Source organism: Alexandromys fortis, unplaced genomic scaffold, assembly GCF_014885135.2.
Source record: "Alexandromys fortis isolate MF-2015 unplaced genomic scaffold, M_Fortis_MF-2015_v1.1 scaffold_242, whole genome shotgun sequence".
NCBI classification, from domain to species: Eukaryota; Metazoa; Chordata; class Mammalia; order Rodentia; family Cricetidae; genus Alexandromys; species Alexandromys fortis.
The window spans coordinates 1,094,189-1,109,481 of record NW_026068123.1 but is presented as its reverse complement, the minus strand read 5'-3'; the positions used below and the strand labels follow the sequence as shown (position 1 = coordinate 1,109,481).

At 50.8% G+C, this 15,293-nt stretch overlaps 1 protein-coding gene across 1 annotated transcript; it reads right to left on the bottom strand.

Annotated features, from left to right (window-relative positions):
• Positions 1-1,301: 1,301 nt before the first annotated feature.
• Positions 1,302-15,293, bottom strand: Raver1 (ribonucleoprotein, PTB binding 1). The gene is made up of 13 exons (XM_050125482.1): positions 14,979-15,293; positions 13,365-13,431; positions 10,128-10,597; positions 6,601-6,792; positions 6,391-6,520; positions 6,076-6,170; positions 5,485-5,572; positions 4,997-5,208; positions 4,605-4,910; positions 2,593-2,667; positions 1,983-2,126; positions 1,551-1,634; positions 1,302-1,461 (listed from the first exon to the last, which is right to left on the bottom strand). Exons 1-13 carry the CDS (start codon positions 15,270-15,272, stop codon positions 1,315-1,317), a joined length of 2,304 nt encoding a protein of 767 aa, XP_049981439.1. The 5' UTR covers positions 15,273-15,293; the 3' UTR covers positions 1,302-1,314.

The following is a 15,293-nucleotide window of genomic DNA, read 5'->3' as shown; positions in this document are numbered from 1 at the left end:
ACTTGGGTTGTCGGAGTTAGAGGTAGGTGTTGTTCCTCTAACACGGAACTATCTTGCTGGGCCCACAGTTTATCTCCAAGAACCAGCCAGCTCTGATTTTTTTTTAAAACCGTTTACTTACAAACTTTAATTCAGCAAAGGTCTGTGTGGGAGGAAGGGGGGAGGGGATACCCCCCTGGAGTGGGTTTGGGCCATCAGATTTGGGGAGGGAGGCTGGTGGCTCAGCTGGCCAGGGGCAAGATTCCCTGGGTCTCCTCAGGTGGGCAGGCTGAAGTAGAACTTGTATGTGTGGGCAGAGAGGAGGCCAGCTCCAGTGATCCGGCCTGGGGGTGGTGGTGGTGATCTGGGTTTGGAGGGACATGGCAGAGGCCCCGTGACCTGGGTACAATGGTCAACTTTTGCAGACAGCAGCAGGGACGGTTGAAGCCAGCAGAAAACACTGGTTTCTGTACTAAAGGGGTGGTTTGCCAAGACCAAGGCTTTGGCCTTCTGTCCACAGGGCAGACACCCTGGAGAAAGGACGATCCCTAGGTCAGAGCTCTTTGGTCCTGAGTCAAGCTTCCAGAGCCTGGCATCTGAGAAGCTCTGACCTAGTAGGACCTGTGGCCCAACTTTAAGGCATCAGAAGGCAAGAAGAGTATGGCAGGGGAGTGGAGATCCTAGGACTGGGTACTGGCCAGAGCAGGCAGGCAGGGGCATGAGACAGCTATACCTGCAGCAGATGATTGAGAAAAGAGAACAGAGTTAAGCTGTTGGAAACCCAAAGTGTGGAATGGAGGCCCAGGTAGGCCAGATCCTGAAGGAATCAAAGTTGGGGCTTTCCTGGGGTGAAGGGTGGATGTGGTCATCATCCTGGTTGTCTTAAAAAATAAAAATTAGAAAATGAAATCAAATTCAATTGTCTAAGTTTAAAAAGGGGACTGTCCCTGATCCTCACAGGTCAAGGACACCTCCAAAGGCACTCGAAAGGCCAGAACACAGGAGTGACGAGGCAGGCGAGGAAGCCTGGAGAGCCGGGCACAGGAGACCAGGAGTTGGGGAAGGAAAGAGAGCAGGCCAGGCCCCTCTCTCTTAAGGCTGCAGGGTTTTGACTCCAGGAGCAGGCCCACAGGTAATGGTGTGGCCCCCAGACACCCCTACATTCCTTGAGCTCCTGCTGGTTGGTCAGCAAAGTCTTTTTCAGAGATTTCTCTATTACCCAAAGAAAGGACATAAAAAATAATAATAAAAATAAAATCCCACAAAACACAAATACCAGAAAAAACCCAAAAGCAATTTGGTGCAGGCCCTTGGAGCATCTCTGGCGCCGACCCCTTAGAAAATCCTCTTCCGCTTCAGGTAGGAGTCCGCGTAGTGGCCACCGAGGCCCTGGGAGTGCTGACCCACGTAGCTGCCCTCTGGGCTGGGCTCAGGCGAGGGCAGCAGGTGGGAAAAACTGCGTTTCTGGCCGCCCAGTGGGGTCTGGAGACAGATGGCAGGGGAGGCTGGGTCAGGGGCCTCCTAAGGGTCGGGGCTCCCCAGCCCTGAGCCTCCCCTCCCCTTGCCCGTACCTTTAGCAGGTGGCTGTGACCGTTGGGCCCAGGGCCAAGGCCCAGGAGCCCTTCACTGGAGCCCATTGGGGAGGAACCAACCGCCTGGGGAAAATCAAAGAGGTGGGACAAGTCACCCCTGGGGGAAATCTTGAGTATAATTCCAGCCTTGTGTCTGCCACACAGAGCTACAAGAACTGGTGGTAATTAAACTGTTTCTCCTCTGTCCTCTGGGGGTAAGACCACCCACATCTTAGGTGAACTTGAGAGGAGGGGAAGCTGATCAGTGTTGAGCTCCACACAGCAGGGAGTCAGAGCAGACCACTGCCACTTGAGCAAGCAAGACTGAGCCCTGCCACCAATGGAGCCAGACCTGAGGCACCTTGGGTGACAAAACCCTAGAAATAGACATAGACACACAGGACCCAGTCCTCAGTGGGCCTGGCTTCTTACCTTATTGAGGTGGCTCTGCTTGAGGCCAGCCTGTAGGCCACTGGTGAAGTAGGAGGTGGGTGAACCAGAATAAAAATGAGAAAGGGATCCCCCAGTGCCTCCACCACTCCGAGGCTCATTGAAGCTGCTGGGTGGCGGGGACATCTGCAGAGAAAAGTTCAGCCTAGTGAGGAAGATAACAGTGAAAACCCTACCCCACCATGACCTGGCTTGATCATGGTTATCTTTGAGGACCTATGGAACCACCTACTGCCCCAAGGTGAAATATAAACTCTTGAGCCTAGAGATTTGAGTTGGGCAACAGCAAGATTGCCTCAAAAGTTTGTGAAGTCGGGCAAAGGTGGTATATGCCTTTAATCCCAGCACTCGGGAGGCAGAGGCAGGCGGATCTCTGTGAGCTCAAGGCCAGCCTGGTCGACAAAGGGAGTTCCAGGACAGGCTCCAAAGCTACAGAGAAACCCTGTCCCGAAAAAACAAAAAAACAAACAAAAAAAAAAAGTTTGTGGAGTTCAGCTATGTTCAGTAACTTCAGTTACACAGCTAGTGCTGACCACAATATTCACTGTGGGATACTGAGGCTGCAGAACATGGCCAGTGTCTTGACTCTTACCTTGTGTCGGCTGGGTCCATGAGGCCCTAGGGCTGGCTCCCGAGGGTGAGAGAAGAGCCGTCGAGGTCCCATATCCTAAATTAAAGGGACAAAAGCATGGGGGGGGGGGGGCCTGTTGGTGTTTGCCATCCTTACCCTGAGTCAATTCCTCACAATTTAACACTAGGGATCCAATCCATGACCCACAGTTGGGCCTGCATGGACTTCAGTAGGATAGGGATAGCACACCCAACCAGGTGTGTACGTGAGCTCCAGGATGGTTGTATTGAAATGACTGTATTGTCTAGGGAGAAAGCATGCCCTGGGACTTAGGCTACACTTAAGTACCAACCCAGCTAGCATGTATGAAGGCTGGTTTTCCATCCTCAGTACCACATAGACTGGGTGTGATGGTGAATGCCCAAGATCCCAGTACTGGGTAGTAGAGATAAGAGATAAGTCATGGGGGGAGGGGAGGCAGAGAAAAATGTATAGCTCGATTAAAAAACAAACAAACAAACAAAAAAAACCCCAACATTCAGAGCCATCTCAGCTATTTAGTGAGTAGAGGCCAGCCTGGGCTACATAAGTCCTGTCTCAAAAAAAAAAAACAACCCCAAAAAACAAAAACAAACAAAACCCAGTAAAAAGCCAGCAAGGTCTAAAGTCTAAAAGACGGACATGGACAGGAGACTTAAGAAAAGGGAATGTGTTAGCCACAAGCTCCTGACTGCCCGCCCACCTGATACTAGCTTTTTACAGAAGTGTCTGTAAACAGGAGTATTTCTGACTCGAGTTGCCTTGGATTTTGAAATACCCATAAAGGAAGAAATGTGGAGGGGGAGGTCCCCTAAGTCCAATGAGAGAAATTCACCAGTGTCTCAGGTGCAATTCACACCGGTTTTTTTTTTTTTTTTTTTTAGCTTTTTCGAGACAGGGTTTCTCTGTGGCTTTGGAGCCTGTCCTGGAACTAGCTCTGTAGACCAGGCTGGTCTCGAACTCAGAGATCCGCCTGCCTCTGCCTCCCGAGTGCTGGGATTAAAGGCATGCGCCACCACCACCTGGCAAAAATTTCGTGCCCATGTGTTGCCATGTGTAGGTGAGGACAACTTGTGAGAGCAGGTCCCCTCTACTGTGTGGGACCAGGAACGGATCTACAGGCTTGGAGACAAGCACCTTTGCCAGCTGGGAATCTCACCAGTTCACACCTTCATTTTAATTTTGTTTTTCAGTCTCATGTAACTGGGGCTAGCTTTGAACTCCTGATCATCCTGCCTCCACCTCCCAGTCAGTGCTGGCACAGCGCCCAACTGACAGGATATGGCCTGCTTTGTCCTGTGACCTACCATACAAGGTCAGATGTGGAATGTCCCACCTTATTTTCTAGTTTTGGGCCTGTTTGTTCATGTGTTTGGACACATATGTATGGAGGACAGAGGATGACATTCAGGATCTTTCTCCACCTTGTTCACTGAAGTAAGGATCTCCACTGGTACCCACTCATCTAGCTAGCCAGCTCCCTCCAGAAATGCTGTTTCCACCTCATACTCACTGGACTAGAGGTAAACTGCCATGCCTGCCTAGCTTTTACACTGGTTCTGAGGATCCAAACTCCAGCCCTTACACACTCTATATACTGAACCACTGATTGGCCAAACCCTGTCCCCCTTTTAGAGACAAGATATCACTATGCAGCTATGGTTCATCTGCAATATGCTGTGTAAACCAGGCTGGCCTTGAACTCAGAGCAATCTTCCTACCTCATGAGCAAACCCAGTTGAGACAGGGTCTCTCCACTGGCCTGGAGTTTACCTACTGGACTAGCCCTCTTCAAAACTGGGGTCACAAGCATGCTAGTCCTCCTGGCTCTTTTTATGTGGCCTCTTAGAATAAGACTCGGGTCCTCATGCCTATCATGTTTTGGATGTTTGGACCAGGGAAGCTCACCCTGCATGGTTTGTAGATGGACATGCTCTTCAGGTACAAAGGGCCACCCCCGAGACAGGCAGAATACAGGGCAGCCTGGTACTCACCGAGGGGTAATCAAAGCCATAGCTGTCAGGCAGTCCTGGCTCAGGGGGCAGGCGGTTACTGGCAATGGGGCTGAGCAGGCGGGACTTCATTTGGAAAGCTTTGCTGCCACTGTTGTTACCATTGCCTCCACCAGGAACTGCAGGACTGGGCAAAGGGGGTTCAGCCGGGCGACGGCCTCTCCCTGAGCCTCCCCAGCCCCGGGTCTCCTTGCCTGCCAGGTTACTGGATGGAAGCAGGCTATGTAGATTCAGGTAGGGGTTCAGGGGGATGCGGTAGTCCTTTGGGGGCTCCCCCAACAGTGACACCTGTAATAGGAGGGTTGGTTTTGCTAGGGCCCTGGGCAGAAGGGACCTCAAAGGGAAGGGAGGCTGGAAACAGGGTGGTACCTTACCCCAGGGGGCGTTGGCAGGGGCCCACTGTCCTTCGGGAGGCCTCTGAGACTGGAGCCTCGGAGCCCCACAGGGGCTGGAGGTGGAGTGAGCTGGGATGCTGGGGGACCCAGACTCATGGGCTCCCGGTCACCCCCAGAAGGGCCCAGCAGTGGTGGTAGTAAGGGTTGTGGCTTTCCTCGGCGGGGTGGCAGTTCTGGGGCCAGGCCCCCCCCTAAAGAGAGAAGGAAGGTGTCAGCTAAGGGCCCAGACCTGAAGAGACAACTCTACCCATGGTCCCGGGACAAGGAACAACCCTGTGTCCTACAGGTAGTTAGTGACTCAAGGTCTCTTTGGACATCAGCATCCTAAGACATTCCCAGCTGCCCCATGAGGTGGGCACCAAGACAATAGGAGAATGACCCAGACAAATTAGGTCACCTGTCTAAGGCTACACAGAATTCACTGGGGAAGCATCTCTAGAGAAGTGGGTGGCAGGATCCAACTTTACCTGCAGACAGCTCCCCAAGGAGAGAATTGGCAGGTTGGGCCCCGGCCTGGAGAGTACCTAGAGGTGAGTCTCCTAGGATCCCAGGCTTCTAAAACAGAGTACAGTCAGCTGGAGGTGGGAACAGTGTGGTCTGGACAGCAGACACGGGCCATCCACAGTCCTGGCAGTCACAATACCCAGCACCACCAACTCCCAAGTTAAGCACAGGCAGACACACACGGATCCCTCCAGCAACCCTAATCCTACTTATGTGGTCTATAGGCTCCTGAATGCCAGTCCTTGTTCTATCCACTGGGGATTATGTGGGAAATACTGAGCATGTCAGGGCTGTCACTCCACTTTCTACCATGGTCACACAGACACAATGACAGTCCTTAGCACCCAGCATCACAGAACAAAGCTGACCAAGGGTAACTACACCCCAAATGCACAAGGTCAGGCTTTCTTAGCACATTCATTTTGGAAACAGATATGGATGTCCTGGCCACCAGAGCAGACATCTCTCCAGAGCAGGGGGAAATGTAACTTCTGACATAAGGGATGGTCTAGAAAAGGCGCCTGGTGGAATAGCCTTCACCGTGAGGCTGTTACCTTTTGGCTCTGGGTTTGCAGAGCTAACTGGAGCAGCGCAGTGGACAGGGCAGGTCCACTGAGCAGTGGCATGGCAGGGGGCGCACCCAAAAGGCCTGGAACGAGACATGGATGCCTTGTGATAATGCACCACCCAGCACAGCCCCGAATTTTCAGAAGTGATGGATGGGCCTGAAGGATCCAGGCAGAGAAGGGTGGGTCTTTTTCTGATGCAAGTTCCACTCCCCTTAGGGACCTCCATGCTCATGTCAGATACTGACATAGGAGGAGTGGTCTCTGCATGATACCCCTACAAACGTGTGTGGCCCATCTTACCCTGCTTGCCACTGGCACCTCCATGCAGCAGAGGATTGAGCAGCAGCTGGAGGGAGGCAGATGGGCCCAGATTGTTCAACAGCTGCAGGATGTTTGGCTCAGGCAGGAGTCCCTTGCCTCGATTGAGAGCCTGAGGAGGGGATCAGAGGAAGGTTCAGAGCAGAGGCCACAAAGGGGAGACATTGGTGTCCAAGGGGTACCCCTACTCACCGTGGCCTGGGCAGCAATGAGTGCTGCCAGCATGCTGCGGCCAGGAGGACCTGGAGCACAGAAGGACACACGAAGGTGACTGCCACCCAGGGCCAGGCCATCTGCCCGCTGTTGTGCAGCCTCTGCCATCTCTGCTGTCTCATACTCCAGTACTGCAAAGCCCTTCAGCTGCCCATCCTGGCCACATGCCAGCTGCGGGAGATGCACTTATTAGCACCAGGCAAGAAACCATAAAGACCAGGCACTGACCGCAAGAATTGACAGTGAGCCCTTGGAAAGGGTGACTACTTGCTTCTCACTGTTCCCAGCCTTGTGCCCATTATCTGGCCACTAAATCTGTGCAGTGGCTATAGGAGGCCCTAGAAGGTCAGCTTGCCCAAGGCCACAGGGCAGAGATAGGACCCACCTCAACCGAAGTCACTGTGCTGGTATTTGTGTTGACATGCTGGGAACCAATTCTGACGGGAACATCAGGAAGTAAGGATGGCTGCAGAGTGTGCCCTGAATACATACCTTGGGCCATAGATACCATGGCAGGGGACTGACTTGGGAAGAGGCACCCAGGCCTGCCAGGTAGCCAGGGCCCACAGGCTGGCTATTCAAGGCTGCTACCTCCAGGTGGATGTGAAGGTCACAGTGCTAGTGCAGAGAGGTTCTAATCACAGGCAGAGCTGTGTCATTATACCAGCTTCTTCCATAGCAGCCCTGTCAGTGGTTGGGTTTATATCCCCCCATCTAGAAGCTCATACTGGGTGTGTTCCAGCAGTGAGATTGGATGGAAGCCAGACTGGTCCAATGCTGCCAATAATGTAATGTAAAATTCCTATTAGACAGGATCTCACTGTATTGCTGGCTAGCCTGAAACTCATAAACCAGCATGGCCTTGAACTCACAGGTACCTGCCTACCTCTGTCTCCTGAGTTTTGGATTAAAGGCTTATGCCACCACACCCAGTCCTTCAAGAAAATAGGTTTTTGGTGTTTTATCTCTCGCTAGTGTACAACGAAGGATAAGTGTTCTCTATCCAGTCTTCATTCCTTTGAGACAGGCTCTCTCCCTGAACCTGGGGTTCACATTTTCTGGGCTAAGCTGGAAATCAGCAAAGAACCTTCCTGTCTTTACCTTCAGTGCTGGCTGGCTTTATACAGTAAGACACTATTTTGAAAGACTCTGTCTCAGAAAGAGAAAAGGAATATGGGAGGAAAAAAGGATGGGAGAAAAAGGCTACATATGTTGGCATTCCCTGTAACCGTAGCACTTTGTAAACATAAAGTCAAAAAAGTTAAGAGTTCAAAGCTGGCGTGGACTACATAGCAAATTTCAAAATAGTGTTTGCTACATCATGATAACTTCTCTCAAAAGAAGTAAAATATCAGCCCTTGCTCTGCCAAAAAATAAAAAGAAGCCACTAGGTGGTGGTGGCGCATACCTTAAACCCAGCATTCAAGAGGCAGAGACAGGAGGATCTCTGATTTTAAGGCCAACCTGGTAACACAACACTAGTTCTAGAATAGTCAAGGCTGTTACACAGTGAAACCCCAAAACAAACAAACAAAAAAGCAACTTAAGTCAGTAGAGCTAGAGAGATGACTCAGCAGGTAAGCACCCAAGTCTAGGGGGCTGGAGAGATGGCTCAGCAGTTAAGGGCATTGCCTGCTCTTCCAAAGGTCCTGAGTTCAATTCCTGGCAACCACATGGCGGCTCACAATCATCTGTAATGAGGTCTGGTGCCCTCTTCTGACTTGAAGGCATACATGTAGACATAATATTGTATATATAATAAATAAATTAAAAAGAAAAAAAAGACCCAAGTCTAGTTCCCAGCTCCCAGAGAAGCCAGGCAAGAAAAACAATGCGAATCGAAGCATAGATGGGCACAGTAAACATGTGACATGTCCCCACGCTGTTCTCAGCTGAGAAAGACTGTTCCTGAGTGTATTTCCACAGCAACTCTCCTGCCTGTGTGCATAGGCAGGTGAAGCCCTCACCCAGTTTTCTTACCTTTTTTAAAAGATAGGGGGTCTCCCTATGTAGCCCAAGCTGACCCTGAACAGAGAACTTCCTGCCTCTACTTCTGCAGTGCTAGGATTTAAAACCATATATCACAGCCTGGTTTGGTGGCGCACGCCTAATTCCAGTACTCAGGAGGCAGAGTCAGGTGGCTCTCTGTGAGTTCAGGACCAGCCTGGTCTACACTGTAAGGTCCTGGTCAGTCAGGGCTATGTAGAAAGACCTTGTTGGAAGAAGTGTGTCACTGTGGGAGTGGGCTTTGAGTCCCCGTATGCTCAAGCTACTCTCAGTGTCACAGTTCACTTCCTGTTGCCTTCTGATTAAGACGTAGCTAGTACTATGTCTCACCATGACAACGGACTAAAACTAAAACAGAAACCTACCACCTCAAGTACATGGTTTCCTTTATAGGAGTTGCCATGGTCATGGTGTCTCTTTACAGCAACAGGAACCCTAACTAAGACAGATATCACCCCCCCTTTTTTTCTTTCTTTCTTTTTTTTTTTTTTTTTTTTTTTTTTGTTTTTTGTTTTTTCTGTAGCTTTGGAGCCTGTCCTGGAACTAGCTCTTGTAGACCAGGCTGGCCTCGAACTCACAGAGATCCACCTGCCTCTTCCTCCCAAGTGCTGGGATTAAAGGCGTGTGCCACCACTGCCAGCTAAGACACTTTTAATATTTAGCTTCTCTAGGCAAAGTACTGTGATGCATGTCTTTAATCCCAGCACTTAGGAGGCAAATGCAGGTAGATGTCTAAGTTCCAGGCTAGTCAGGGCTACAAAGTAAGACCTGTTGCCAGGCAGTGGTTTCAGAGTTTGAGGCCGGCCTGGTCTACAAGAGCTAGTTCCAGGACAGGCTCTAAAACTACAGCGAAACCCTGTCTTGAAAAACAAAAACTAAACAACAACAACAAAAAAGGAGACCTGTCTAGAAAAAGGGTATTGGAGGACAAGAGAGAGACAGACCAAGGTGCAGACAGATGGACTTGCTGAGCCCTGGCTTGCTGCTGGGAGCCCACAGAGGATCATGAAACCGTTGATGAGGGCTAGGGCTGAGCAGGTAGAATACGTGTCTAGAATGCAGGATGCCCTAGGGAATTACAACCCCTGCACCACATAAACCTAGCATGGTGGAGCATGCCCTACTTTTTAAGTAGAGCCAGGATGATCTGGAATTCAAGTTCATCCTTGCTACATACCAAGTTCAGGTCAGTATGGGCTACATGAGATGCTGCCTCAAAAAACAAAATAACGAACAAACATAAGCCAGGCGGTGTGCCACCCTACCCATAATTCTGGCATCATGAGGTTTAGGCAAGAGGATGTTTTTTTAGGCTAGTCTGGGCTACATGGCATAAGTACTGAGTGGAGCAGGACTCCCACCCAACTTACAATGGATGAGCTGAGGATTGCATTCAGAACTTTGCAACACACTTGGGCTCTCAACCACCATTCCCCGGACCCTCTCCCAAGAGCTGCATTCAAAACTGTGACGGCTCCATCAAAGGGCCCAGTACCTACCTGACAGAAGGTGGGGGTATAGACCGCTGACAGTGCCTGGCGCAGGGCATCCACATCATTGAAGCCAGGTGGCAGGTGGTCCACACAGAGGCACCGGGAGTGCAACAAGGCAGGGGTCAGCTGCCCAGCATCTGTCCAATGCACATACAGTGTGCGGGGGCCCAGTGGCTTACCCAGCAGATCAGACTTGGCCCTGGCAGCCGAGTCTTTCTTCATGTACTCTGCAAAGCCATAGCCCTTAGAGTGACCTGTCCGCTCACTGTACACTAGGAAGCAGCGCTCCAGGCTGCCAAAGGGCCGCACCAGCTCTTCAAACTGTGCCTGGGTCAGGCTGGGTGGCAGGTTGGCCACACACAACAGAGCATCTGTAGGCTGCAACTGAACTGACAGCTCCCGCTCTCGAAGGCGGCTCTGGTGGAAGGCGTTGATGGCAGCTTCAGCCTGCTCTCCATTCAGCAGGGTCACTAAAGCTGCAAGGCACAAGAGGACTTGAGGTCAGAGTGGACTTCTGACTCCCTAGCCGAGGCCCTCTAACTAGTAACACATCAACTGCCAATGGCAAGAACAAACTGGCCAGCTGGAGCCTTGCATTTCCACCAGCTCCTGTCCCTGACATCTCCCCAGAGCAGTTCATAACCTAAGCAGTTATTCACTGTGCACATGGCTCTGCCAGTGTGTCACTCAGGTGACATCCAAGTTAATGGTTACCTTAGCTGTCCTGCAGTTCTTTGTAGAGCTCAGAGATCTGCTCACCTCTGCCTCTAGAGTGCTGGGATTGAAGGTGTGCGCCACCACTGCCTGGCTTTTAAGTTGTATTTTATGTGAATGCTTGCCTGCATGTATGCCTGGTGCCTGTGGAGGTCAGATGAGGGTGACAGATCCCCTGTAACTGGAGTTACAGATGCTTGTGACCTACCCTGTGGGTGCTGGGCACTGACCTGGGACCTCTTAAAGAGCAACCAGTGCTCTTAACCATTGAACCATTACTCCAGCCCCAAGCCCTTAAAAGTTCTGGCACCTCAACTTTCTCATCTGTCAAATGAGAACAGGTTAACCCTCACATCTACCACTTTTGGTAGAATAAACAGGCCCAGATTAGCAGCCCAAGAGCCAGGTTGTGGGTGGGGAATAGCAGCACAGGTCTGTGATCCCAGCATTTGCAAGACTGGGGACAGAGTTCAAAGTCATCCTGGGCTATCTAGTGAGATTCTGTCTTAAAAACTCAGGGCTGGGACTGAAAATAGAGCTCAGTTGGTAGAGTGCTTGCCTAGCAGGTATGAGGCCTTGAGTTCTGTATAGACCATGTGTGACAGAGCAGACCTACTTCAGTGTTAGACTGCAGTAGGAGGATCAGAAATTCAAGGCCATCCCTGACTACCCGACTGAGAGTTGGGGATGTAGTTCAGCATTAAGAATATTCATCTTTAGCACCACACAAGAGGCCAGCCTGCCTCTAATGGCAGCATGGTCTACAAAGTGAGTTCCAGGATAGGCTCCAAAGCTACACAGTGAAACCCTGTCTGGAAAAATCATTAAAGAGAGAGATCAGGACTAGATAATATCTACAGTGGAGCACGTTTCTGGTGTACGTAAGGCCCTAAATTTAAGGTCCAGCATCACACTCACACACCGAGCCCTCACAAAATCAAGAAAAAAAAAGTTAAAAATACAGGCTGGGCAGTGGTGGCGCACGCCTTTAATCCTAGCACTCAGGAGGCAGAGGCAGGCGGTTCTCTGTGAGCTCGAGGCCAGCCTGGTCTACAAGAGCTAGTTCAGGACAGGATCCAAAGCTACAGAGAAACCCTATTTCGGAAAAACAAACAAACAGCACTCCATAGCCAAGGAAACTGAGCTTCTGATCCTCTAGCCCAACTCTCAAGTGTTGGTTCTTCTCCACAATACATTGTCAGAGATGGTTCTAGATGTTCTTCACACCTGGTCCAACGCTGGGAAGCACAGACATGCACTGATGCCCTCACACAGGAGACCAACACTACCAAGTCTTACCCTATGGACCTAGGGCTGACCATTCCATGCGTGTGCAAATGTGCCAGCCTCAGCCTACAGTGACAGAGTGGAGTGGCCAGTGGGCCTGGGTTATGAAGGGACACAAAGGACAGTGCTGGAGCCGAGTACAGTGATACACGACTCTAGTCTGGTTTATGAGACTTGATTTAAATAAAACCAAAACTGGAGCTGAAGCTATGCCTCTGTTGTTAAGAGCACTTATTGCTCTAGCAAGGACCTGGATTTGGTTCCCAACATCTACATGGCAGCTCACAACCTTCTACAACTTTGTTTCCACAGAATCTGGTGTCCTCTTTTGGCCACCATGGGCACCAGGCATGCAAATGGTGTGCAGGCAAAATACCTATACACGTTAAATAAAGATAACTTAAAAACAAAATAAAAAAAAAAAAAAAAAACCCACAAAACCCAAAGGAGTGGTAGAAGCTAAGGATTACTACTAAACATTTCATGTTTGTTGGGGCTACCTCAAGAACTCCAGGACAACCTGGGCTACAGAGTAAGTCCATGCAACCTGGGCTACTGGGCTAAAGATTAAGTCCATGCCTTAAAAAAAAGGAAAAATAAGGTTGGGTAAAGGAGCCTGCTGCCATGCCTAACCAACCACCTGAGTTCCATTCCCAGACTCTCGTGAGTTTATGCATACTCTTGTATGCACCTATAATCCTCGAACTTCCACTTTTGTTCCTCGTGTTCACACCTACACACACTAAATAAATAAATAAGCTGCAATGAAGGTGATCTCTACAGACCAAGGCCAACCTGATCTACTAGTGACGTTCAGGTCAGCCAGGGCTATATAGTGAGGCCCTGTCTCAAAAAATTAAATTGAGGGCTGGAGAGATGGCTCAGTGGTTAAGGGCATTGCCTGCCCTTCCAAAGGTCCTGAGTTCAATTCCTGGCAACCACATGGTGGCTCACAGCCATCTGTAGTGAGGTCTGGTGCCCTCTTCTGGCCTGCAGGCTTACACACAGACAGAATATTGTATGCATGATAAATAAAAAATATTTAAAAAAGAAGTGTTTAAAAAATGTTTAAAAAAAAATTAAATTGACAGCCAGGACAAGGATCAGACAGGAGTTCCTGTTGAGTGCATCCGCTAGGACAATATTGGACCCACAGATCAGGAGAATAAATGCTGAGCCAGGTCCCTCCTGTCACCACTGGGGACTGTCATCCTTGCCCTGGTCCACCCATGGCCCACAAACCTGTCCCTTTGTATTTGTCCACGAAACAGTACTTGAGTTCGTAGTCGCTCAGAAGATCGTGTACTTCCTGCAGAAACACAGAAGCCAGGAGTCACTAGCCAGGCCTGCCTGTAGGTGGACCCGCCATACATGTAGATAAACGAATATCTGCATTTTACTGTAACAACTATCTTCTACCCAAGGCTGTGCAAGGCAAGGCTGAAGACTACATTCTAAGAACACCAACAACTCAAACAAATGCCTTCAGGGAAGTTACCCAACTTGTCTGATTCCCTATGGAAGGTCCCAACAATTTTGCAGCTAATCACTTATCCATTTTGTACACAAGGACACTGGGGCTCTAATAGGCTAACCACACAAGTTATCAGGCCAACAGGAGGCATGTTACCTGGGATATCTGAACAGGGACTCCATGCACTAAACGACCATACACCGTGTGGTTGGTTGCACAGGCCACCCAAACTCCCTCATGTTGACAGGGCCGCTGTTAACAAATCCTGGATTCCTGGGCAAGTTGCCCAGCCTGCTTGCACCTGATGACCTATGTTTGAGCCCAATGAGATAGGGCAGCAGTTCCAGACATGCAGCAGACCATGCACACTGGTGTCTACTCCAGGTCTGTCCCCATATCATGTTCCCCACACCTCTGGAGCTGCAACAGTCATGTGCCCACACAGGAGTAGGAACTAGGGTGAGCCAGTGAGCAGATTCTTAGCAGCAAGGAGAAAGGGCCTATCCCACCACCACCAGGCAGGGCAACATAGATACCACTTTCTTGGGTCCAAAGAGCACTGCACGCCCTGCTCCATGTAGGTTCCCATGAGAAGGGCACTCCCGGCAGACAAGATTAGCCATAGGGAAGTGCCACAGCACACACCATTCCACCGCCACCCCACACCCAGCCGGTTCCCATCGAAGGGAGAAGATTTTATTTTTTCAAATCAAAATTAAAGGCGTGGTGGTGCACGCCTTTAATCCCAGCACTCGGGAGGCAGAAACAGATGGATCTCTTTGAGCTCATTGCCAGCCTGGTCTACAGTGCTAGTTCCAGGACAGCTAGGGCTGCTACACAGAGAAGAATCCTCTCTTGAAATAGAAGCACTATCAAATCAATTCTAGTAGGCCTTTCGAGGGATGCAGCTCCAACTTCCGGGTCTACCTCTTAAAGGTGTAAAATCATCCTTGATGAGAAAGGCCGTATTCTAATCCTGAAATCCAGATCTGAGCTCCTGCCACCCGATGGCAGAATAGGGAAAGTACTCCCTCTAAGTATGCGTGGGCCAGCTGGATTCTCTACTTCAATCAATCCATTCAGTCCCCCGTACACAATTCAGTAAGGCCACAGCTGCCCGCCCCCTGAAACTACCGGCCCCCTTCAAACACTTGGTCTCGCCCAAGCCCGGTAGTCGCCCCTAGCAACGTTGGCCCGTAGTTGGGTTTTTGCCCTTCCTGACCATGCCCTTTCCACCTCGTTCTGAATGTCTCCCGAACCCGGGAGAGGATACAGTTATGGGCAAAGCCCGGGTACGCAGCAGCTTTGGTATTGCCTGGTAACCCCCTGCGCACGCGCACCGTGGTATTTCCCGCCACGCTCTCAGCCCCCCCCCCCCATACCTGGTTGGTCACGTCCCCCGGGAGGCCTCGGATCAGTATCTTGCGGCGGTTACGGAACTGGCGCTCAGTATGTTCCAGGCGTTTCCGGATCTCTTCCGGATCGAGCGGCGGCAGCTCTTGTTCAGGCGCTCGGCGATCGGCGGTCTCGGAAGTTTCCGCTTCGGCCTCCGCCTCCGGGCTGAGCGGCGGCCGGTGAGTAACGGACACGTCGGCCGCCATCTTGGGAAACCCGGCGCCTTCTGGGACCAGCGAGCTCAGGGCGGAGCGACATAGAGCGGCAAGAAGAGCGCGCATATTGATTGGTTGGTGGAAGTC